The 26398-nt window shown below is 41.0% G+C and overlaps 1 protein-coding gene across 1 annotated transcript in view; it reads right to left on the bottom strand.

The window, feature by feature from the left end:
• Positions 1 to 26026, bottom strand: part of MTTP (microsomal triglyceride transfer protein) — a 48311-nt gene extending 22285 nt beyond the window's left edge. Inside the window, exons 1-9 of the mRNA XM_015415990.1 lie at positions 25966 to 26026; positions 15781 to 15975; positions 14803 to 14939; positions 12727 to 12834; positions 11205 to 11321; positions 10300 to 10439; positions 9585 to 9735; positions 1840 to 2000; positions 734 to 902 (exon numbers count right to left, since the gene is read on the bottom strand). Coding sequence (XP_015271476.1) covers positions 734 to 902; positions 1840 to 2000; positions 9585 to 9735; positions 10300 to 10439; positions 11205 to 11321; positions 12727 to 12834; positions 14803 to 14939; positions 15781 to 15975; positions 25966 to 26026 — 1239 coding nt within the window. The remainder of the gene's footprint in view (positions 1 to 733; positions 903 to 1839; positions 2001 to 9584; positions 9736 to 10299; positions 10440 to 11204; positions 11322 to 12726; positions 12835 to 14802; positions 14940 to 15780; positions 15976 to 25965) is intronic.
• Positions 26027 to 26398: the final 372 nt, after the last annotated feature.

Below are 26398 nucleotides of genomic sequence, written 5' to 3' on the forward strand. Positions count from 1 at the left end.
GGGGAACTGCGTTCCCCCGCGTCCCCCCCCCGAAATGACCTCTGCTGCTTAGACTAATCTTCCCCGTAACATTTTTATGAGGTCAGAATGGAGGATGGGAGAACCACACTAAACTTCTTGATGGAAGAAAGAGCCAAATAAAGACAGAATGTTTTAAGCCATCTCCAAACATACACAGGGTGAATTTGCTCCCCTTGAAGAGCTGCACCAGAGTTGCTAGATAAGATGGGCCGTGTGAAGTGACAGACTAGAAGTCTTCCTACACCTAAACATACTGATTCACATGGTACTATGAGATACCTGCACTATTTTTTTACTAAAAAAAAAGAGGCTCATGATACTTAGTACAAAGACACTTGCCAAGCAAATTTACCCGGAAGGAAACCCACTGAGTTCAGTGGGGTTTACTTCCACATAAGCGCTTAAAATTGCAGCCTTTACTATCACCTTCGGTTTTTCTCTCCTCTTCTCTGTCTCTCCTCAGCACAGCTCTCACCCTTAGAACTCTGAAGCGAGCAGAGACCAGGTTTTGGAAAGGTTTAGGAAACCCACCAGGTTTGGGAAAGATTGTAGCAAAGCAGAGTAATACACAGAAGCATGACAAACAGAGGACAATGTCTTGTGGATGCTCCCCCCTCCCGCTCCCAAAGTGCTGCTATAAGAAAGCCAATGTGGAGCAAAACATCCATGTCAAAACAGCTTACGTATTTCCTTCACCATCACAGTGACTTACTATTAAAGATTTAAGCAGTAACTCGTCAGGGTGAGGGGCAACTCCACAGGCATAGAGGAACCGCTCCAGAAGGAGAGAGCTAGTAGTGTTCTTGAAATCCAGATATTCCAGCATAGCCTCCAGAGAAGCTGAGGTGTGTGCAGAGACTGCAGCATCAACCATCTGGGGACTGTATGAGAGGGCAGGGGTATAAAAAATAACAATGATTCATTTTAAAACTCAGTGAGGAACACAGAGACTGAAAAAAGACTCACTTGTTCTGGTAAAATACCATTATTTCTTGATTTAGAGATCTGTGCTGCATAAAAAATTCCATTATTGTGGGGCAGCCACAACAGCAGCAGGAACACAATAGAGGCATTAATGCCGTGCTCGTTCTGCTTGTATCTGTGATCAAGAGATGGGTTGAGAGTTGTTGTCCATCGTTAGTGTTTGTACAAATGGGTTTCCCTATGTGACAGATTACTGCAGACAAATGACTCACTACATGAGACTGGTGAAAGTGTAACAGTCTCCTCTTTTAACTCTGGTTCAGAGAACAGTGATTAAACTTAAGAATGTTCCCTTCGCAAAACTGTTCCCTGGAATTATTTCCACCTTCCATCTTAACACTGGTTCATGTATGTCAGTTTTTAACCTGGTTCCCCATTTAACAAGGATCTGAAGTCAGAGTTAGAAGTTGGTTAACAAATTCTGGTTAGAGGGAATATGGTTAGCGCAAACCATGGTTGAAGACAGTGTTGGCATATCCTTTTATTATAAGGCAGATGAAGGAAGGGAATATACAATTCCATAGCTTTCCTACCTACGGTTAAAAAATTGGGGGGGGGGGGGTTACATTTGTATCAACCTATGAAACCATCGGCATTTTAGAACAATTTAAAACAGTCTCCAAGTGGTAGCTGTCCATATGCTCCGACTCTAATATAACACAAATATTCATTATTATAGGAGCAACTGTATTTTGGTTTTCTGTTCATGCCAAAGAGAAGCAAATATTGTGAGCATATATCCTGACCTACAAACTTGCATGTGGCCATTCTTCCTCAGTGTATATGTACATTTAACATGGATGTATGGAATAAAATGGGTTGTCATCAACTCACAGTAATTGTGCATTACTTTCCGTTCTCAGTATCTGAAGGATCTCTTCTTTTGTAGCCTTCCTCAGGTTCTGAACAAAGGATAAAAAACTCCTCACAGCATCAGCTTTGGGTAGGTTTTCTGGTTCCAGCTTTTTCCGAATGGTACTCCAGTGCTGAGAGAGCTACCAAAAAAGGGACAAAAGTTGCTGGTACATATTTCACATTAGCTCTAATTGCTAGGTGCACGTTGTAACTGGTCTGTAACATAACTGCCCGTGTTCTGATCTGAACTGAAATGAAGACCCTGTTCTGAGGGGTGAGCACAGTATATGTCTCTGCATGGATTTCCCACATCCTGGATCTCTGCAGTATACAGGGCCTCTCTCTACCCCATCCAATGTGAGGCATTTCCCCAGTCAAAATGTCCGGCATTTCCCAGATCATTAATGTCTCTCATATGTTATATATTTTAGCTACTTATAGAACGAATACGTGAAGCCTGAAAGCAATTTCAATAAGCAGTTTAGATGGAAATGCTTTATTGTGCACTGCATGGTTTATTTGAATACTTAATTTGCACAGAATGCAGGTGTCTTGAACTAACAATGTCATAAGTTTCTTTCAAAGTTGCCTTAAAGAACAAACTGAAAAATAAGAAAGTGAACACATACATGAGCATGAAACACTATCTTAGAATCGGCTGTAGTAACAGCTGCTTGAGGAGAAGAGGTAGGCAAACCTACACAATTTATTTACGGAACCATTTACTAGAACTGGTTACCCCTTCCTTCCGCTGTCTGCCTACAAACAAATTATTTATTAGTTTAACTCCCTGGAAAATGACATTCAACCATTTTTAATGCATTTCCTACAACTATGTAGTCAGGAATTCTTGGCAGTATAAAGCAGCCAGTCATTTGTCATGCCTGGAAATGGCATTATAGAGCTATCATTATTTGAAGTACACACATGCATTTTCAGGTCAGCCACAATCTCTGATCATTGGTTCTACAAGCATACCTAACAGTGCCAAGAAAATCCTTGGCTCGCTCCCAGCAGCACAAGCAGCACTACTCTGACAACAGTTACAGGCATCTATTGGATAGTTCCTGTGCCATCAATGGTAACTCTCCATCTATCCCTAGACTTGGAGAAGTTTTATTTTGTTCTTACAGTGCAGTATATGTCCATATCCACTTTTCTGCTTAAGCTACCCTGCACCTTTTTTTAAAGTAGTGTACAGCTATAGCCCCACTCACATACAACACCACTCCATCCTTTCGATAATATTTTCTTTTTAAAAAAAATCTTAATAGTGTGTACCATCCTCTCTCCAGCACACTCAAGAACAGTTTTGACAGGTTTTCCTTCCGAGTGAAATGAGCAACACTAGAAGCCACTCACTATCTAGTCAATGCCATTACTCCAGTAGTTTAGGAAGCGCTAAGAATTCAGAATTACAGAAATAGAGTGATCCTGCAGCCCAGCCAGCCAACCACGCAAGCCCTTTTCCACTCCATTCAAGTACAATGTTACATTTCATCCATTATCAGCTTTTGATATAGGCTCAGAGCTAGTGCCCCAGTAGTTTCTTCCATTTCTCAACAAATACAATTATCTGCATGCAGCCTGAATGTCCAACAATATCTCATGGTCTTTAACTCTGAATCTTCAACTATACTCATTTTCAGATTTCTGTCTTTGAAACACCTTGTGGACTTTTGTCCCCCATGAGGAAAACAGAGGTCAAATAGCATCCTTAAAAAGGGGGGGAACACTCCCACAGAGAAGCTGAGTGGGTATTTTGGCTTGTGCTATCACCTGCCTCCACTTCTGTTATCTAGTATTATCTATGGCATTCCTTGGCAAAAGCTCAGCTGTTCTTTCCAGCAATGTTTATTGCTGATCTCTGAACTGGGAAAGCACATCAACACCAGCTCAGCCTGTGCTAAAATATCCTCCCTCCATTGGGTCAGAGATATTAAGCAACAGCAGATGATGCTGCCCACAAATAGCACTACAATTTCAATGGTACAGAGTTCGGCTTACCTTCATTCTAACTAACCATACTTAGGTAGTAATAATAGAGGTGCAGGCTATTTCCTGTGGATTAATGACCAGCAGGGGTGTTTTAATAGCCCAGGACACAGGTGGAGGCTATAAACCTCAACTGGTCCCAAATGCCTAGTAGTGGGACGAATCACTATATCTAATACTAAACTGGCTGGCCCCCATGTGGATGGCAAAGGCCACACAATGGAGCCATCCACATAGAAGACAGGGGTTTCTGCATACTTGGTGGACTCCCCACATATTCATATATATCTTTGCAAATTAACCAAGAAAAATACACTAAAAATAGTCCTTTAAGAACTGAAAATACCCCACAAGGAATGGTATGTTGAGAGCAGTTAACTAAAAGAAAGCTTGCTCCATAAGAGATATGGGGATGTATTGGGAGGCAGGAAGCAATACTGACATTGTCCTTCCCCCATGATACTTTGTGAGCCCCCAGTTTACATTCAGAGTTGAAACTTAGAATGGACAAGCAGGGGACCTCCAAGGACTTGCAGGGAGGAGGATCTCATTTTCTCCTATCCCACTAATTCCTCTTTCTCTAAAAAGACCCATAACTTCTTGCTTTTTCCAGCTTCCTTTTCTACTTCTCACCCACCAGCTAATCTACTTATCTGCCCCATCTTCAGCTTTCTCTCCTTCCCTCCCCAAAAGTATCTATTAAAAAAACCTATGGTCCTGTTGTGTGGTGCTGGCTGCCAGACTGGACCAGTTGCATAGTGGAGGACCCGCAAGGACTTGCAGGGGATATTCCCTTTCCTCTCCCCAAATTATTTCCTATTTTCCCTTCTCCTGGTAACCTCCATATCCTCACCTTTCCCTGCTTCCTTCTCTCCTTTCTACCCACCAAACAGCCTACCTCTTATTTGCCCCCATCTCCAGTAAAATGTATTTTATTTATATTCTGCCTTGCTCCACAATGGGGACTCAAAGCAGTTTACATCATTCTTCTCTCCTCAATTTTATTTTCACAACAAACTTGTGAGGTAGGTTATACTGAGTATTTTGTAACTGGCCCAAAATCACCCAGTAAGCTTTCATGGCAGAATGATAATTCAAGAACATGTCTTCTGGTTCCTAGCGTGAAACTCTGTTACAGTACACTGGCTTTTGGGTGGCTGCCGCTGAAACATAACAAGCAGCCGAGCCTGGGTGAGTCATGCAAGTCAAGTGGTATCATTGCCCGGTGGCTGCTTCCCAGCCCAGCCCCAGAGAGCCCCCCCTTAAAGGCAAAACATCCCTGGAAAGGGCCTTGTCCTTCAACCTGCCTTTTACTGACAGAAACGAAGGCTGTTGTGATTGCCAACAATCACCACAAGGGCCACTGAGTTTCTTAAAACTACAGGCACTGCTTCTGTTATTTGGCAGAAGGTTAACCCCCCCCCCCAATATACTTTTCTCATGTTCAAGATTTTCCTGCAAACCTGGGCCTTTTTCTCATTTGTAGAAAGATCTGTCTTGTCTGTTCATGGCTCCAGTCTCTGGGTTTAAGTATGCACAGACTGGGCCATGTTGAGAATTAGATTTATTGATATGGACCGGGGAATATGTAAAGGACATGGCTCTCTTTTCTAGGGTTTGATCAAGAAAGCTGATACAGTATAATGGCTAAGTGTGTGAACTAGGATGCCTATGATAAAGATAAGCCTAAGGGGGGAAAGAAGTAAAAATGAATCAATTCTGAAAGTTTAATATTATCAAGTTTAATGTACCAGAGTGCACTTATTTGGCTAACACTGTTCGTACTGAAATATATTTGAAACAGTTAATCTCACTCTTCATCTCCTAGAATGTTAAAGCTAAGGGAAATTTTGAAATAACCAGTTTGTATCGTATCAGATCCCTGTTTAGCTAGTGGTTCCATCTTCCCTGTCCTATGTAGTATGTAGTCAAAATGCAATAAAAATTATATATAAAAAAGAATCAATACTATAGTCTGTGACATGCATATGTTTAGAGAGCATCTTTTCTTATATGTTATTTCACATTCCCTTGGATTCATAGGGGTAAGTTCTCTCCCCACCCCATCCTTTGCAGGGGCAAGTACTGTAAGGATGTGGAGCTTTTTTCCTCTGCAGTGACGCTTATATTCTGAAATCCTTCCCTGGTTGGAGTCATCCGGCCTCTACACTGATGGCCTCCTGTTAAATAGTTAAAAGCTGCCCCTCTCCAAAAAAGGCATTTTCTGCTGACTACCTGGACATGTTTTAATTGCTGTATTTGGTTAAGTTTGTTTTGCTACCTTTTAGCCAGTTGTTTTGATTGTGGTTTATATAATAGTTGTTTTGTGCAAGTTTTGTGGTGTTACTGTTTATCTAATTTGCTCCAGGTGCTGTCTTTCAACACAGAATGCAGTAAGCAAACACTCAAAATAAACACAAATAAAAATGCAGTCAGATGGCTAAAAATAAACTCCAAATGCACCATTCAGAAATAACAGGCTGGGAGAAAGCAGGTCCCACAATGTAATACTTAACAACTCCAGCTCTGCCAGTGCCACCCTAAGCAGTTTACACCATTTTAAGTCCATTTAAGATAATGGGTTTATAAAGCAAAGGGCTTAGAAGTGTGTCACTCTTCTTGGGATTGCATGGGAAAGGAAGCAGTAGCTTTGATGTCACTGCTCTTCCTGTCTATGCCCATTCAAGCATATTTCCTTATTGGTTTTTACCAAATTGTTGACTCGATTCTTTTCCTTCACTGACATTACTAGGCTTTGGTTCAGACTTCAAAACCAGTCTCTGTTGATCTGTCCATTTCCATTCCATTATCAGATGTGAATGAAAATATCTGGTAAAAATGTAATAGGAACTCTGTACCTAATGCTTGCTGGTGTGTGTGTGTGTGTGGGGGGACTATTCATTCTTATTCTCAGATTTGCATACTGAGAAAAAGTAAAACATGGATGATGGAATTAGCTCACTATTTCCTCAGTAAATTGTCAGACCAAGGAAAAGCGATGTCAGCCACACACAAAAGTAAATTAATTTTTATTTAAGCTTGTCCTGTGACTGTTTTCATAGTCTACGTTTGAATAAATATAGGCACTGTTATTCAATGACACTCTGATACCCCCTTGTCACACTCCGAGGCTACCACCTGTCTGGCAGAACTGTCAGTTGATTTGCTTCCACATATGCCTTAAATAATCAGGATTTTCAAGAGAGGGTGCTGCCTCATCAGTGTTGTCACTGGTGATGTCACAGCACACACCCCTTTAAAAATGGCCCTGAAATATTGTTATAGTATTGTAATTATAGGTTAAGCAGGTTCTCTGAATTCCCAGCTTTCATTTTTTTAAAGAAGTTAGTCTCTAACCTCTTCCCTTACAGGGATATAACAAAAAAGGCATATCGCTGTGAGGGAAAGTGCTAGAGACTTTTTTTTAATGAAAGCTGGGAATTAAGAGAACCTGCTTAACCTATCATTACATCTACATATTGATATATTAGAGCAGTTTTTTTTAAAAAAAAATCAAAAGTGAAAGAGGAAAGAGGGAGTGGTTAGACAATAAGAACTGTCCAGTCATTGAGAAGTGGGTTGTATGTGGGTGGGAATGGGCAGGACAAAGAAAACCAACAGAAACATTACGCACTAGGAAAAAGACAACTCAAAATCAGCTTCCAGAAAAAGTTCACAGTAAAAGTGGTCTCAAAAAGAACCAGAAAAAGCTTGGGAAAGCAACAACTACTACAAAAACAAGCAAAGTGAAAATTAAAGACACAAAAATGCAAGCAGAAATCGGGATAAACCAAAGTAGTATGGGGACAGAACTGATGAGAAAAGACCATGTGGTTGGCTTCCGGTCTGGCTCCCGCGAATGGTGGACGCATCCTCGGGTTGCTCCCGAGGGCGTCTCGCCCGCCCACGGTGGAGGAGGGAATCCGCACGAGCGGAGACCCGAACGAGCACCTCAGGAAGAGAGGAGCTCGGATCCGGGGCGCTTTAGGGCGCACTAGGGGGGAGTCGCTCTTTCGGCGAGAGGTCGGAGACCGAGGCTCCTGCCATGCCCTGCCCCAATGGACCTTGCTGCGTGAGCGACCCCGAACGGGGTTTAGCGGAGCCACCAGACGTCACCGAGTGATAAAGCGACCATCCGCAAAAATAGAAAAAGAAAAGATCGGCTTAACTGTGAGTTGTCAAAATGCAGAGAAAAAGAACTAAAAACGTAGCGAGCGGAGAAGAAGGGAGGGACTTCCGTCTGGGCGTTTACTTGTGTGTGAGAGCCGGCTATTTAATGTTTGGACTGTTATGGCTGTGAATCCGACGGGAGTTTTGTAAAACGGAGAAGTTTGAACTGTGACAGCGAGGAGTGCCTGGCAAGCGCTTATATGAGTAAACAGTTGCGAGGAGGACCCAGTAGAGAGTTTTGGGAGCGGATATAAAAGCGAAGAAATTAATACCATTCTCAAAGCTGGGGACCTCCAGTAATGGCAAGCAAGGAAGAGGATTTATAGTGCATGAACTGAGATTGTTAACAGCAACCCGAAGGAGGATCAAACAAGCCGGAAGGAGAAGACAACAGAGGAAGCTCCTCCACGTCAGCGACACTAAAAGTACCCAGCACGCAAAGAAGCGGTTCTGAATGTGCCCAGAAGAGGCTTCTTTATTAACAGAAACTCAAAGGAACATTACTAACATACTAACAGAGAACTTCATGTGACTGGATTAAAAAAAAAGAAGTTTGACAACACACAGAAGAAGCCCAAGAAGATTAATTGGACATTACTAACAGTTTAATTTACCAGTTTATATATCACTCAGCTTTCTCTTTCCCCCACTGTCTACCCTTCCCATTTCTTCTTTTAAGCGAAATACCTCCCCTTTTTAGGGGAGTCAATAAAACCTTTATTAAAAAGAAAAGAAAAGACCATGTGGGAAAGCCCTTACTTTTCCTCATGTTGCTAGCGATTTAGCTTTCCCAGTGCTTTAGATGGACAGAGTTTCATTTCCCCCCATTCATTTTAGCTGGTGTCCAACTGATTCAGTGCCTTTTAGTGAAACACTTGAATCTTAAAGGACCCTGAGAGAAATCGAAAACCCAAGAACAATTGGTTTCTTTATTGCTGTTGAACACATGGAGTATAAAAATACACAGCTTGGAATACATTTTCCATGTTTTGTCTGACCCGCTTTGGTTAGTTATGATTCCCAACTATGTTTAAAGGTCAAGTACTTCCTTGTTCAATTGGAACAACTGCAAAATTACTTACACTGCAAACTTGATTTTCCAAAGCCAATATGAATTCTGGTTATTTTGTGCAGTAAATGGATAATGTTTTAGTTATAACAACTTCCTTCCAAGGGAACTTCAGAGATCTGAATATACTCTAATGAATATACTCCTTGATAGTAGCATCCACTGACAAGTATGTTTTTCACCACAATCCAAATTTTAAAATATATTTAACAAAGCTACTTACTTACACACTTAAGGCCCAATACTATGGCCTTCTCCAATAAGCAGTTAAAATGTATAATAATTACGAATCAATGTAGCATCATGCCTTGATGTACTACTATAGTGATAAGTTTCCATTGCACCTGGATGATATTCAGAAGGTTTGAAAATGGTAGTGTTTTATAATTTCCTATCAAAAAACTTCATAGTATTGTGTAATCAAGATACTCTAGAACTATCTTCCTTACTGGAACTTCAGATACATGTATCTTGACTTGTATTTACTTACTGAGGGACAACTTTTACATTCACTGATGAGTGGCTCTGCTACTAGTGAAATGGCTACATAATTTGAATCTAGAGCCTTGATAATACTGGTGACTTGCTTCCCAGCCATCATCCTTGGGCCAGCTTCAGTTGACTTCAGCTCCAGTTTCTGCCTGTATATAAACATATAAAAACACCATTTTCAGGTTATACTTTGAATATATATTTCATTCAACAGATTACTGATTAAAACAATAGCTCATAATTATCATGATGTGTGCATCACTGAATTTCAGAACTGGTAGGTAATGACTGCATGTTCCAAGGTATCTTTAATGGATTAGCACCTATAGGCTGCATATATTCTATGATGGATACCACCACACAGGATGAGAAATTATGTATTCATTACAGACTTCAATATTCCAAGTAGCTCAGCTTTCATTAAAACAAATCCAACAAATTCCCAGCCTTTGAATTCCTCTCATATTTAAATTCTAACATTATTTGTGACAGTTAGCCAAGGACCGAAGCAAAAGTAGATAGGTCAAATAACAGGATGACAAGATTAATCTGGCTAATTTTTAGTCAATACTAAATGGTGTTCAAACTTTTACTTTGTTTCATTTAAATTATAGCATTTGGGAGATCAGCTATGGATATCAGGCTAGCATAACAGCATCACTGATGCTTAGCCACTAATCATTTTGACAAAATAATCAAATAAGCCATCTTACTTTGAAATGACTTTTGCATCAGTTTGTTGCCGAACAGTTGTCCTCAGAACATGATTTTCTTCTGCCCGCACAATTTTTAAAAAAGTGTCTTCCAGCACATAAATGGCAGCAGAAGTAGATTTTTTGCTGATGTCGAAAATCTGAAAAATAATTTTATACAGATGTCTGGCCAGCAAGTGCTCAAAACAGGTAAAAAAATTAATCTAGTATGGAATTTAAGTGTGCATCTGTAATTCAGGAGGGGATCAGGCGTGCTTATCCAGAGCATTTGATCCCTGCAGGCCAGCCACGGCTCCCGGGATTGCAAATATGTTGGAGGTAGGTGCGTTTTTACTTTTACTTTGGGGGAAAAAGATTTCAAATTTTTCTGCAAACTTGGGGGCTCCCCCAAGTTGGAGGAAAATCTCTTTAGCGTTGGTGTGGACCCAGTCCGCAGATTTAGGTATCTGCAGATGGGGGCCACACATTGCTATTAGAACTATAGATGACAGGGCAAGTCTACACGTCATTGGTCAGGATCTACAAATATGTGTAATAGATAGCATGTACATGTATATTCATGTGTTTGCTGTGGGGACCCTTATAACACTGGTGTACAAATACTAAACACATTTGCCATCTAAACTGTGGAGCTGCCCTAACAGAAAGCATAATAGATGTTTATAAATTTATGACTGAGAGAGTAAATAAAATTAATATTCACCCTCTTCCAGAATCCTATACCTTTGGGTCATCCAATGAAATCAAGACAGAGATTTGAGAACAATTAATAATATTGAGGAAGACAGATCATTAGTATAACAGAATGTATGACTACCTTCTGCCTCAATCTAAAACAAGCGGCACACTAGGACAACGTTAGTGTTTACATTTGCGCTGCACCCAAGAAGTTAACCATACTGTACCCGACTGTGGCTGCTAAAGCCTGTCCGTTCCAGTTTGCATGAGTTCATGGCTTTAATTTTAGTGATTTGATTTTGTCGAGCCTGGTAAGTAACATTGCATCTTCCAGAGATGTCCGTCTACAGAAAGGATGGTAAAAAGTTCCTAAGCCAAAGCCATCAATAATACAGCAAAAAAGCACAGGAAATAGCTGTTCCCAAGCAGCCAATTTTATCCACTGTAATCATCAGCTTTTTCAAACCTTCCTTTAACATTACATTTTTTACCATATAGATCAGTTTTCTCCTGCCGTGTTTTATCTTAAATCTATCCCCCCTCTCATTTAGTTCCTATGATTAATTTTACAAACTAACTACTGATGTGAGTAATGTACATAAGATATATAAGAACTGTGAACTCATGCAATATTATGATTTCTCTTCCACTGGAAGAAATACAACTTGCAATTTGCAGTTCACAAAAGAGGAACCATAGTCTCATGCAAAATCTGACAATTTTGTGGAGCACTAAAAAAAACCCTTCTATGATTATTCTCTTTTGGAATGAGGGAAGTGCTTTTTAAGATAAGATTATATATACACAGTGAGAATGTGGGATATGAATATTTTTGTATAAATAATTACACAGCAATTCCTGTGCATACTATAGACACACATATTTTCAATAACATATTTATTGTTTAATTGTAACAGTGAAATACTATGGAGACTTATACCCTTTTAAGTTCACTGATTTCAAGTGATTTAAAGTCTGTTTAGAGTCGCACTGTATGGCCATAATCCTAAAAACAATTGCCAGGGAGTAAGCCCAAACTTACCTTTGAGGAGATATGCTTAGGATTGCTCCCTAGATAGCATTCTGATGCATGGAGAGGCAATCCATATGTCCACTGTGCCATGCATCCTGTTGCAACATGTTTGCTTATTGGCATTAGGGATGGGCACGAACTGGCTCACAAATGTAAATTCATGGCAAACTTTGGCCAGTTCGTGGTTTGCAAACTGATGTTCACAAACTGAAGAGCCACCACAAATTTCCAGTTCACGAAGAGCAGAAAGCAGGGGTTAAACAGCTCCAAGCTATTTAAGCCCCTGCTTTCTGCTCTTCACAAAAAACAGCTGAATGGCAGGGAACAGAAAGCAGGAGTTTAAGTGGCTCCAAGCCAATTAAACCCCTGCTTTCTGCTCCCCACTGCTTTTTGAGGGGAAACTCCTGCTTTCTGCTCTCCACTGCAAAGCTGTCTTTCACCAGGACCAGAAAGCAGGGGTTTAAACAGCTTGGAGCTTTCAAATGGCTTTTCTCAGGGAGCAGAACCAACCTTCCAGTTCATATCAGTTCATGGTTAGGCCACAAACTATGAACTGAAACGAACTGCAAAAATGTTGTTCATGCTTATCCCTAATTGGCATGTTCAGTAAGTAACAAATTACCTCTATGTTACATTTGGAGTCAAGAGCATGCAGGTATTTCATACCATCACTGAACATGTGAGATTGCTTAGCTTATGTAGCAAAAGTACAATACCTCGCTGACAACTCCAGAATTCATCTGTATCTGAAACAAGCTTGCGAGACCTTTCTTGAGATTCTGAACAACAGCAGGTTCATTTGCATAAGAGTAGAAGGTTTTAACCTAGCCAAATGAAAAACACTGTATAAAAGGGCAGCAATTACTTTCCAGATTTCAAGCCTGATTAGATCACATGATCATTCAGAAGATCTTCCATGGGCAAGTCCAGGTATGATTAAAATACTCTATAGTAAACATTCCAGTGAACCATCCACTTAATGGCTAACTGATACGGAGGAAATGAGATTTTTTTTACTGTCATTGGGTCTCGAAGATTTCTGTATAGCTGTAAGAAAATGAAAGGTAATTTGAAAAGGGGGAATAGGTAGACAGTTTTAAAACCAATAACTGTGTGTGTAGTTTGGCCTTTGAAAAAACTTGGCCAAAATAAGCCCTATCGTGACAATGGATTTACCTTCGGTAAATAATTTTATCTCCTTCTTTCTTCCCAGTCTGACAAATTGTGACAATAATGACCTCACAGGGTAGCTGTGGGGGTCAATGGGATAAGAAAGGTGAACTTTGTCCAGGAAAAGTGTCATCCAAATGACTAAAACGAGATACAGTTATGAAGTTGAATGTTAGGGGAAAATCTTTCTATAAAAGGAATTCAGCAGTGAAAAGAAGCTGCCAAAGGCAATAGAATGTTTGTTTTTAGAGTTTTTCAAATACTAGGTTTACAGGCATTAATACTAGATATGTTGCATAAGGGTGGCTTATTGTGTTAGAATGGCAAAAGCCCACTCCAATTGTGTGAATCTATTATTCTATACACATTACGGAAAACTAAACTGTTCAGTGCTTAATACAAGTTAAAGTGGCCTAATAAATGTTTACTTAGTACACTGGTATCTCACCCCTCTGCTCTTCAAAAGCATTGGCACAGCTTATAACAATTAGATAAATGCAGTAATAACATATTAAGTAAACCTCTAGTGGCAGCTGATAGAGGGAGAGACAAACGCATATAAAATTACCAGGAGCTGAATGGCGAGAGCTAAGCAGACCCTTCTCTTTGCCACCTATAGCATTTTAGTCCTATAGCTTCCTTGGGAACTTATTAGGGGTCATCAAAGAAAAGATCCAAAAAGGCAGACTCCCCCCACCACCCCCATTGTCTCTTTGTCTTTCATTGTAATGCAGGAGAATGTGTGTTCCAGAAGACAGTCTCTGTTCATGTGGGGCAAATAAGTCCCAAGAGAACCTATGGGCCAATGGCTATGTAAACTGTCTGTGTGTTGTAGAACATGTCCCAGAATTCTTTGCAACGTACAGGAATTCTGTGGCAAGCTCACAAGGGCTCCATGGCAGAGATTTCAATTAGGAAAGAGATGCAAGTTTGAAGGAGGATAATTGGAAAAAATGAATGAATTCAGCTTAAGAACATATGTACCTGATGTACACTTGCCAGTAATCCCTCTCATCACCTCAGATAACACAAAGTGTGCACTTTAACCTAGACTATAATCAGGCAAAAATTAAAAGTAACTCCATCAGTGACTTAGAGACGTGTCAAACATACAATGATCTTTGAACCTCCAGGCAAGACTGAGCAGCATATGAGCTTGACCCAAGACTTTGTACCTTCAACAACCACTCAAGGAGATGCATCCTGCAGGGCTTTGCCACCCCCACTATAAACCAGGATTACAATAAATGTTATCTCATTTGGACACCCCAGTGATACAGCACTGCACAGTTGCAAGAGGCATTATCAGCACCTTCTAACACAGTAGTTAATCACCATCATAAACAATGCAAGTGGGTCCAATCCTACTTTGGGCACAGAGCAGTTAATACTTAGAAACTCATTCACAAAACTCCTAGCATTTCCTGTAGTTTGACTTGTTGGTGATGGCACTTTTGCTTTCCCTTTTCTATCCCTTGATTGTTCCTTTCCTGTCCTTCATAGGATTGCCAACCCCCCCCCCCCGGTCACATGATATGGTTAGTGGGCTATATTTGGCACAGTAATTTATGGATTTGCCCAAAGAATGAATTAAAATTTCAAAACAAAGATTTTGTTTTTACCTTTCCACGAGTCCACTGGAGAACTACAGGTCTTTTTAAAGCTGCCAGATACTCTTTTCCAATTATTTTATCTGTGTTTTTCCCATCAAAAATGTTTTTGTTGGTAGGACGCTCACTGACATTTTCAACTGTTACATCTGTTACCTGGAAAGGAGAAATGGAAAGTAGAAATGTATCCTTGTTGGCAGGAAGAGTTTTTACTTTTTCATTCTTGCTTCCTGTATGAATCTGCTGATCCATTATGTGGCGATTTGGATTTTTATCTGGAAGTGCCACTATTTTCATTGCAAGCCTCTCAGCACCAGGGGTCATTTGGGGGGGGGGACGCGGGGGGACGCCATCCCCCCGGGTGAGGTGCGGGAGGGCGGGGCCTGGAGCTCCCTGCTGGTGCCCGCTGGAGGTCGCCGCCGGCTGTGGGGAGGACACACTTCCGGTGATGTCAGGGGGTGTGGCATATGCTAATGAGTTATGCTAATGAGTCCCCCTAGCACTTTTTCTACGAAATGACCCCTGCTCAGCACTGACCTCTACTTGACTCTGTGGACACACTCATCCAATCCAAAATGTTTTGTGGATTTAGCCCAATTTTCCAGCATTTCTTTTAAATGAAAGTTCTAGGGATAGAACCAGGGATCTTATTTATACAAAAAATGTGCTCTCCCGCTGACCTATGTCTGCTCCATCAACATATGCCTGATAAGCCTGAAGTGGCTTAAAATCAGTAGGAACCTCGAGAACTGAAAATTCTCAGTTTAAGTTCTCCAAATTATTACCAAGTGTAAATTCCAAGGATTCTTTGTGTGGAAGTTATGACAATCAAATATGTTAATTTATACAATATAGGTTTCCTGCTTTATTGCTCATCAGAAAAGTTGTATTCATTTTAACTCACTGTCACATTTCATGGCCTTTTAATTGTTCTTACTATAAAACGTATCCAACAATGTTAGTGGAAATAATGTATAATTTCATGTAAACTACCTACCGCAATTTTGATCAACTGATCATCATCATTATTGGGATTTCTCCATAGTAAGTTGACATCCACTCCAGATGAAATTCGGAAGCCTGCACTCTCTTGGAGTGACCCTTTAACCCTGTCAATAAGCACTTCAGTGGAGTAGGCAAATTTATATAGCTTGTCATTGTTAATTCTTGGGCCAGTATTGTGACCTGTGCAGAAAACAGAAAACTTTTGGTGATAATCATAAATCCAAAGAACCCACCATATTCTCTTCCTCTCAATGCCTGAGAGTTATGCCTTCCAACCTGAACAATGGCATTTCTAATACAAGAGTGCTGGATGAGTTGATGTAGTATTTTCCACACTTTCAAGGACACTCCCTTATTTATAAATACACAGGTTACCAAGCTGGCAATGTGGAGAATCAGTTCAACTTTCATGTTTTAATTTTTTAAACTACTGTAGCAAGAAATGGTAAAATCAAATGGAAGGCAACATTTGGCAGCTGTCTCAATGCAGAAATCAATAGGGAAGAGTACCCCATTCCCCTGCCTACAGACATCAAGAGGTGGTATTAGCAACAAGGGCAGCTGGGTGAATACCATATAGGCATACAGCTGCTGACAGGCCAGCTGTTTCCACCAAAAGCCAATAATATTAGTGCCTGATGCTACCCTGATCGCACCAGTAGTGTTACCAGACCCCATGGTAGAGGTGAGGTTCCCCTGCCACCATGCCCTGTCACCCCCAGCCGCTGATCAGCTGGCCAGCAGGGGGACTTCTGAGGAGAAAGAGGAAGGCCCAGGCCATGTTGCTGGTGTCACACCAGAAGTGACATAATCACTTCAGCAATGTCTAGGTGACGCTCTGGTATTTGGGTAAAAACTCTATGGTAAACACAGCTTTTACCATAGAGTTTTTGCCCAGATACCAGAACATTGCCTAGACAGTGCCGGAGTGATGGCATCACTTTCTGTGTGATGCCAGCAATGTGGCCTCAGCCTTCCTTCTTCTCCTGGGAAGTCCCCTCCATCCCCTGTTGGTTGTCAGGAGGAACCTGCCAACCGCCATATCGCCCACTGTAGCAAATCCTTACTTCAAATTTGTTCTCAAATGCTTCTGTACTTGTTAATAGCCAGTTCCCACATAAATGATCTGTGGCTGACTGAGCCCCAGTATTCTCCCACCGCATTGTTTCCCATTACCTATCCACCAAGCGCATTCTGTGTTCATTCACTCTGTAATAGGCTGTACTGCACTGTCTTCTGAAGCACGCTGTGCTACTAAATTTATCACAACATTTTTCATTTAAAAGTACTGAACAGACAGTTAAATTTCACAATAAGTCTAGTTGTACTTATTAAAATGGATGAAAATCAAATATATTCTGCAATTTTTGCTCCCAGAATAAGTGATTGGAGAAACAGGAAGTAGAATCCAACCCATCATTCCAAAATCAGACGCACTGTAGATCTACACAAAGGCACTATGAAACTGGCTATTTTGTCTTCAGTCCCTTTCCTAATATTCCATGGCATGCACACTATCTTTTTTATAGGCACTTCACACTGAGTCAATATTTTCTTTGACCTATCCGCCATGACCTCAAGGTCTCCTTAGTCCTTACAGTTCTGATCCCATCAGTATATATTCAAATTTAGGATGTTTTTTTGTTCCAGTGTGCATTACTTTACACTTATACTGACATCATTTGCCATGTTGTTGCTCACTTATCCAGTTTGGACTCTTCACAATCAACTTTGGCTCCCACCATCCTGAATAATTCGGTATTATCTGTAAACTTGGTCACCTTGCTGTTCACTTCCAGTTCCAGATCAATAATGAAGAAATTAAGTAGCACCACTCCAATACCAGTCTCTGTGTATCCCTACTTCTTACTTCCCTCCACTACAAGAACTTTCCATTTACCCCTATTCTCATTTTCCTGTTGGCTAATTAGTTTGTAATCCACAATAAGGACCCATGCTCTTACCATATGGAAGCTAAATTTACTTAAAAGCTTTAGGTGCAGGACTTTGTCAAAAAAATTTCAGAAGTTGTAATATATAATATCAGATACTTTTGTCCATATGCTTGTTAATACCCTCAAAGAACTCTAAAAGGTAGTAAGACAAAATTTTCTTTTGAACATATATAGCTGCCTAACACTGACTCAGACAACTGGTCCATCAAGGTCAATATTGTCTACTCATGCCTCTCCAGAATCTCAGGAAGTGGTCTTTCACCTCCCCTACTACCTGATCCTTTTTACTGGAGATACAGAGGGTTGAACCTAGAAACTTCTGCCTATAAAGCAGATGCTCTGTCACTGAGCCACAGCCCTGTCCATGCTTATTGCAAAGACCCTAGTATCAGGAAATGGTCTTTCACATCACCAGTCACCTGATCTTTTAAATTGGAGATGCCAGGGATTGAACTTGGAACCTTCTACATTCAAAACAAATACTCTAGCACTATGTAACAGCATCTCCCCTTTACAGAAACCAAGCTGGATTTTCAGTAGCACTTGCTCCACAGCAGCTTCACTAACGTAAATTGCTCTCCTTGTTTAGTACGTTACCCCCTTTTGATATACTATACACAGTGCAACCATATACCCTTAGGTCTCCCATTTCTTTAAATAGGGCTAGGCGTGGACTTAATACAGTATTTTGATATATTGATTTAGGGTCAAGAGTGCTTCTGTGGTCAATGTATCTCTCAGGAAGGAGTGGTAGACCCAGCTTGACTTGCTGCTTACAGTGCTGGTGTCTGTCATTAAGACTGTCTATAATTAAATCATGATACCATATAATACTGAAAGTTATGCTGTTGAGCTGAGACAGCTGTCAGGGCCTGTACCTTTTATTAGTGGACTTGGCATGCACAGCATTTGCAGCTCTAACCACTAGCTATCTTTAAGACTATAAGTTACATTTTACAGTTTTGTGTAGCTTTAAAAAGGAAAAGCAAGCTGTGTATTGGAAAATACCACTACAAATATCTTTCAATAAAAGCATTTTGCTATAATCTGGTTAAAACAACACAAAATATTTACAAGCAATCAAGACACGATATCTTGAAGTAAAATGAATTTTAGCCCTTTTGCAACCAACTACTTGGTCACTCAGATCAATAATAATTACTTTGTGGAATCTTATATACATAATAGCAACCTCAGCCCCATATGTTATTTGGGGATCAGGCACAGCTTCCTAAGCATGCTGGGATATAGTGTGTGTGGACAGGCAGTAGCCCCACCCCAACCCTGTACCCTTTCCAAAGTGCACTAGCTTTGACCTGCTGTGATTTCCAGTGGCTAAAGTTAGTGTGCATCCTCAAAGTATTCAATAATTTGGGAAGCAAAGGTGCTGATGAAAGCTAGTGGCCTGTACCTCACTAATTCCTTGTTTGTTTGTTTTTAAATTTTATTTATAATTTTCAATATTATAACAAAACCGGTATTCAAAGTGATGAAAATCTTAAATACAGCATCATATTGAGATTTAAATAATAATCTGAACCATCATCACATACAACAAGGAAAAACACCTGGGTAAGTATACTGTTATAAGTACAGAGAAACATTTCACGACAACATATTGCGAAGATTAATATATCACTGAATCAAGTTTGAACAGAGACCATCTTTCCCCAATTATTTTTTCTGAATCCATTTTTTCAAGAAAAGAAAGCCATTTGTCTAATGGGTCTGATATAAAGTTCTCTAGAGATTTTTTACTATAAAATACTGTGAATTTTTCTAGCGTAAAATAGTCCCAGACTTTTTCATACCATTGAGATAACGAGGGTGGATGTTTATTTTTCCACTGCTGTGCTATGACTGCTTTGGCAGCCGTTAATAAAACTAGGACTAAATCCCTAAGTTTTTAAGGTACTTGTTACCTCACTAATTCCTTGTTAACCAAATTCACTAGTTCAAACAAAATCTGCAGTAAAGAAAACAAGACTTACTTGATCCCATTTACAAATATCCTATTTTAAGAGTTGAGATTTCAAATACAGAAAATATACATTTTGAGAGTTAAGAGATTTCAAATACAGAAAATATAGATTGCTGATTTTGTCTGCACTGGTAATATGGCTAGATTGGAATATTACGTAGGTTCCAAAATGTATGTAAAACACAACTTTGTCTTCTAGTCAATTAGAACCATGGTATCTTTCACATGTTCAGATAGTTATTGGTTGATCCTAAGTATACTTAGTTGGAAGTAAATCCCATTACATTAGTGGGGCTTTCTTTCATACAAACTCGGTGAGGATGAGCCTGCTTATTAATTGTACAGTGCTCTCTGACACACTCTTTGTTCACGTGGACCTTCCAATCTTGTTTGTTTAGAGGTGATTTACATTCTTCCCTCAGTCACAGACCCATTTTTACATATGGCTTTACAGTTGCAGAGGTAATATCACTCTATCATTACCTGAATATAATTAAATATAAGTATGTTCATATTTGTGTGTTCATCACATAAAGACAGCAAGAAGAAGAGTTGCCCAGACGTTCTGAGGCTATCACAGATTAAACAACAGATATAGAAAGTTCGTATCTCAGATAATCATTAAGTCAAAAATTTTCAAATGAGTTCAATGGTACAAGTTAGCACAGGTCTTTTCAGAAAATTAATCTAGAATTAATACTGAATGAATGCTGTGTGTGTGTGATCTCTTATTTTATCACTTAATTCAGAGCTTGACAAATCCCAGATACCATTTACTATATATTTATTTATTCAATTTGTACCCCACCGTCCCCGCAAGCTGGCTCAGGGCGGTTTACACGGTTGGTACAATACCAATAAAACCACATAAAATCATTTAAAACAATTTAAATACAAATAAAATCATAAAATCATAAGGTGCTAGTGATCGTTCAGTTACTTGTGATGTCATTCTAACATGTCTGTAGGCAGACAGTTTCCAGCTCAGTAATCTTCCGGGTCACTCAATGGTATATGCCAGATGTTAGGCTGAGGGCCAGGCTCATTGATGGTAGTAGTGAGGACGGCTCCCTAGTTGAAAGCCTGGTGGAAGAGCTCCATCTTGCAGGTCCTGCGGAACTGCAAAAGATCCTGCAGGGCACTGATCTCTTCCGGGAGCTCGTTCCACCAGTAAAGAGCCACCACTGAAAAGGCCCTAGCCCTGGTAGTAGCGACCCTGGCATCCTTGGGGCCCAGGAGGGTCAGTTGATTCTGCGACCCCGACTGCAGTGCTCTCTGGGGTATATGCGGGGAAAGGTGGTCCCTCAGGTATGTAGGTCCCTGGCCATAAAGGGCTTTAAAGGTAAGCACCAGCACCTTGAAGTGAATTCAGTATGCTATTGGCAGCCACTGCAATGTCCTCAGCACAGGCTGGATGTGCTCCCATCTGGGGAGGCCCATCAAAAGCCTGGCTGCAGCATTCTACACTACCTGCAGCTTCTAAATTTGCGACAAGGGCAGCCCCATGCAGAGAGCGTTACAGTAGTCTAGTCTCGAGGTGACCATCGCATGGATCACTGTGGCCAGGTCGTTGCGGTTGAGGAAGGGAACCAATCAGCCAAAGATAGTAAAAGGCTGACTTAGCAGTGGCTGCTACCTGGGCCTCCATTGTTAAGGAGGTATCCAGGGGCACTCCCAAACGCCTAACCTCCGGCGCTGGCACCCCCCACCGAAGATCGGGAGTGGGGTCCCCACCCCTGAACCGCCCCGACTCATGACAGAACCTCCGTCTTCGCTGGATTCAGCTTCAGACGGCTCAATCTAAGCCAACCAGCCACAGCCTGTAACGCCTGGTCCAGGTCTTCCGGTCTGGAGTCTGACCGGCCGCCCAGGATCAGATAGAGCTGGGTATCAGCGTACTGGTGACACCCCAGCCCATACCTCCAGGCTATCTGGGCAAGGGGACACATATAGATGTTAAATAGCATCAGGGAAAGCACTGCCCCCTGAGGCACACTGCACTCCAGCGGGTGCCTCCTGGACTGCTGTTCCCCTAGCACCACCCTTTGTCCCCGACCTTGGAGAAAGGAAGCAAGCCATTGTAAGGCAAGCCCCTGAATACCCATGTCGGCAAGGCAGTGGATCAGTAACTGTTAAACACAGCCGACAGGTCCAACAGCAACAGCACTGCTGAACTGCCCTGATCCAGATGCCTCCGGAGCTCGTCAGTCAGAGCAACCAATGCCGTCTTTGTCCCGTGTCCCGAGCAAAAGCCAGACTGGAAGAGATCTAACATGGAAGTGTCATCCATAAGGCCCTGTAACTGTATCGCCACCGCCCTCTCGATTAATTTGCCCAAATAGGGCAAATTGGAGACCAGCCAGTAATTAGCCAATTTGGCCGGGTCCAGAGATGGGTTTTTTAGGAGAGGACGGACCATCGCTTCCTTAAGTGCCCCCGGGGAACAGCCCTTCTGAGAGGGACTTGTTGACAATTTCCCTTAGGGCACCTCAGAACCCTTCCTGGCCAGGAAGGTCTGGTTGCCAGGTTGCCATGGCATCTAGGAATTTCACTGAGATGTCTAGTATTCTCAGCAATGATTTTATTGCAGTATCTCTTAGCAATTGTCAGTGGAAGTTGGAACAGTTGGAACCAAACAGTTTTTCCAGTGGTGAAAAGGGAAGGAAAGGGATTCCCTTTCTTTGCTCCTTTACAAGGCTATGTTTGGACTCATGGGGCCTAAATGGGCAAAAGCCATGTGGAACTGGAGCTGCAATAAAGAGGGTAACAAGGTGACTTGAGACTGAGCAAAAAACCTGGCTCAATCCAACCCAAAGTTTATTGTTTCACATCATAATGTTTTGCTGTATGACATAAAAATAAATGTGTTACTTGTTTATATGTAAACTTAAATGTCACCACTCAGTGGTGATAAACTCATATATTAAGTAGATGTTTTCTATGCTGGATCAAACATCCAATTAAATGGAGCTTTTCAAAGCAATCACGGAATTATAAGAAAGAGAAGAAAGATAAGAAATTAGGCTAAGGTTAAAGGTTAGCTTTTTGTTGTCATGATGACCGTTACCAGAAACCCTTGCACTACAACAATCAGAAAATGTGGCCATTAAATATGAAGTCCTGAAGGCTGAAAAATGAGTCTGGCTCCTACATTTTTGGGCTGTTTCATAAAACCAAACATAATTTGTCAAGGCCTGACTGGATCAGAATAGCAGACAGAGCCTACGTTGCCTCACATTTCCTACACTTCTCAGATTTTTTGTAGTTAATGTGTAGGCTACCTTGAATAGCAGAAGATATATTCTAAATACATTATTTTATGAAGAAGAGAAGAGATTGGATTTATACCCCACCCTTCACTACCCAAAGTTGTCTCAGAGCGGTTTACAAACTCCTTTCCCTTCCCCTCCACACAACAGACACCCTGTGAGGTAGGTGGGGCTGAGAGAGCTCTTGACAGAAATTGCTCTTTTTTCAAGAACAGCTGTTATTAGAACTATGGCTTGCCCAAGGTCATCCAACCAGGTGCAAGTGGAGGAGTGGGGAATCAAACCCAGTTCTCCCAGATTAGAGTCCACACACTTAACCACTACACCAAACTGGCTCTCTACTAATATAATGAAACCTTTTACACTACTTTCACAGCTCTGAACACAGGATTTTATATTAACTTGCTTCCAAACTCATGGTACAAGAAAAAAGGACATTTTTCAAAGTATGTTTAACTTCACTGAAAATCTGTTCCACTTGTAGCTGCCATTTCTGCTTAAATACCTCTTTCAATTTCAATTTGCTATAGCTATTTGCTACATTACTAACCACAATTCAAAAATATGTACGTTTGCAAATTTCTTGAAAAAAGGAAATAAAGTTGTTAATGTATCATTCAGTTTTGAAATGAGTTCAGTATAACATTCAATTCAATATGTTTTTTCCACTGCGAACTGGTGAAGCAGTTAGCTGAGTACTCTGTGTCACCAACATCCAAAGTCATCTGGTCTCACGATCAGTATTTTAAAGCATTTGTAAAAAGGTAAAGGTTCCTTTGCTCGAAAGCCAGTCGAATCCAACTCTAGGTTTCAAAGCCGAAGAGCCATCGCTGTCCAAAGAAATGTGGTCATGTGGCCGGCATGACTAAACACCAAGGAGCACCGGAACGCTGTTACCTTCCCACTGAAGTGGTACCTTTTTATCTACTTGCAATTTCTTGCTTTCGAACTGCTAGGTTGGCAGGAGCTGGAACTAGAGATGGGAGCTCACTCCGTCATGCGGCACACTCGGGTCTCGAACTGCTGAACTACCGATCTTCCACAGCCTGCAGTTCAGCGTCTTAACCACTTGAGCCACCCACCGCATTTGTAGTGGTTCACTAATAGGGCGTAATGACATGTCACATTATCCCTGGAGTCACCATGAGGTCTTTCAGTCAGAGATACCTTGTGAATTCCATGCTCAGAACTCAACTCCCAGGGGCACAAAGGCCCAATTCAGATTGGGACTCTGAAGAGAGCAGGCTTCGGCCTTTCTACTCTGTGCCATTTAATTCACTTGCAATAGCCCTGGGGAGCTGCTTACTTGCCCTCCTGGGAAAATCTACATATTTGCTATGTATCTGTCAATTTCCCCAACAGATCAAACAGTGGATTCCCAAGGCTGTTTCAAGTCAGAGAGAAGGCTGAAGCCTAGGTTGCCAAAAACCCCTGGGAAAATGTCCTGTTCCTTTAATAGAAGTTTAATGTGTGGAAAACAGTCCCTGGAAAAGACAATAATGCTAGGAGAAGTTGAAGGCAGCAGGAAAAGAGGAAGACCTGGCATGAGAAGGATTGACTCAGTTGAGGAATCCATGACCCTCAGATTGCAAGACCTGAGAATGACTGTTAACAGCAGGGCATTTTGGACAACATTAATTCATAGGGCCCCGTAAGTCAGAAGCAACTCGATGGCACTTAACACAGACAATGTGTGGAAATGGACCACTGACACTTTTCATGACATGATGGTAAATACCACCTGTTAAATAACAGACTAAGAAGCTTATATTAAAGCCACAAGACATGTTTTTCTCCAGTTGGCAACCCTACTGGAACCTCATCTCCTTGCATGCCATGGTCCTGGTCTGGATTAGGCCACCATATAGGGAACTGGAAATCAAGCATACAACTCACAAGGCATATATGATGAAAAGTGACTCTGGTGGACCTGGGGAGCACACAAGGACAATTTATCTGTAGTTAGACCCATAGCTGGGACATGGTCTGTCACCACATATAACTACCACTGAGGGAAAATATACCCACCCACCCCCGACAAGGGATCATGTAACAATACCTCTCTCAACACTTAAAATAAGTCACCAGTGCATGGTAGAACTAAGTGCAGAGATTCAGTTTCCAGGGGAGGAGACAGCAGTTCCTTAAACAATTCCCACATGGGAGACAGAACAAATGATAGCCCTGTAAACTGGTTTTACCCAGGGTATCTACCTAACCCTGCCCGAAAATTGGTTGTACCTCCTGTTCCCTATTCCAGCCTAAAAGTCTTGATGACTAAAGACTAGTTATAAAAACTCACACTTTTAGTCAAAGGAGTGCCTATTTTAGTCCCTTGTGTTATGTGGCTAGTCACATCATGTTGACACAAATTGAATAGCCTGATTTACTTCATGCACAGGAAAATAACCAGCTACCATTACATCTCAGTGATGGACCCAACATCTAGCCAGCATATGAAAAAGTGGAACCAATCCTTCTTTAACTTTCCAGGAAGCTCTCTCATCCCATGCTTAGCTTCTGAGATCCTTTAAAACTCCCCTGATTCAAAACTGCAAACTAACTGGTACCTCTTTTAGTTATTCTAATAGCATCTTGGTAATTCCAGCTGACACTGACAAATTGATATTGATCCAAAAAATAATTAAAATTAATTCCTTAGTATGGGAATAGTCTCTTTAATGTCAAAGAAAACAAACTAGGTACCCCCCCCCCCAATCTTTGCAAAAACACTTACAATGCTCATTACTATCAAACTTTTGTTGCCTTACACTGGAAGATAGGTATTATCTAAGTTGTACAGTGGAATTCAAAAGCTGATTTTGTCAAGATTGTACTAGAAGTAATTGGGAAGATATTTATGATCTCAGCCATGAAACTACTCACACAAATCCTTTCTTAGATAAAAGGAACCATCACACTTTTTAAAGTCAGTGACAAATGATGAACCAAAGAAGTAACGTACCTTTCACAGATGCCGAATATGTGGAAATTATGCATGGGAAAAGCACCGTAAGAAGAATCATGCCTTCTTCCTTTAAGCTGTTAACTATAATACTATGAAATACGGTACTGCTATTGAGAAGTGAACTGCTCAGACTGGAGTGAAACTTGCAAAGAGGGCTTCAGAATCTGTTACAATAAAGTTTATCTAGATGCAGTAAGGGTCAGATTCCAAACGCTGCACTTAGGTACAAAGTTCATTACAGATCTTTTCAGTTAATTATTAAGAACTGGGGTGATATAGGACATTTGACGATTTCATTGTTCTCCTTAGTTTTCACTAACAAGGACAAAAAATAAAGTTTGAGTCCAGGGGCACCTTTTGCATGCACACAAAAGCTTGTACCTTGAATAAAACTTTGCTGGTCTTAAAGGTGCCATTGGATTCAAACTCT

The sequence above is a fragment of the Gekko japonicus genome, unplaced genomic scaffold (genome assembly GCF_001447785.1).
Source record: "Gekko japonicus isolate JY-2015 unplaced genomic scaffold, Gekko_japonicus_V1.1 scaffold68, whole genome shotgun sequence".
Taxonomy (NCBI): Eukaryota; Metazoa; Chordata; class Lepidosauria; order Squamata; family Gekkonidae; genus Gekko; species Gekko japonicus.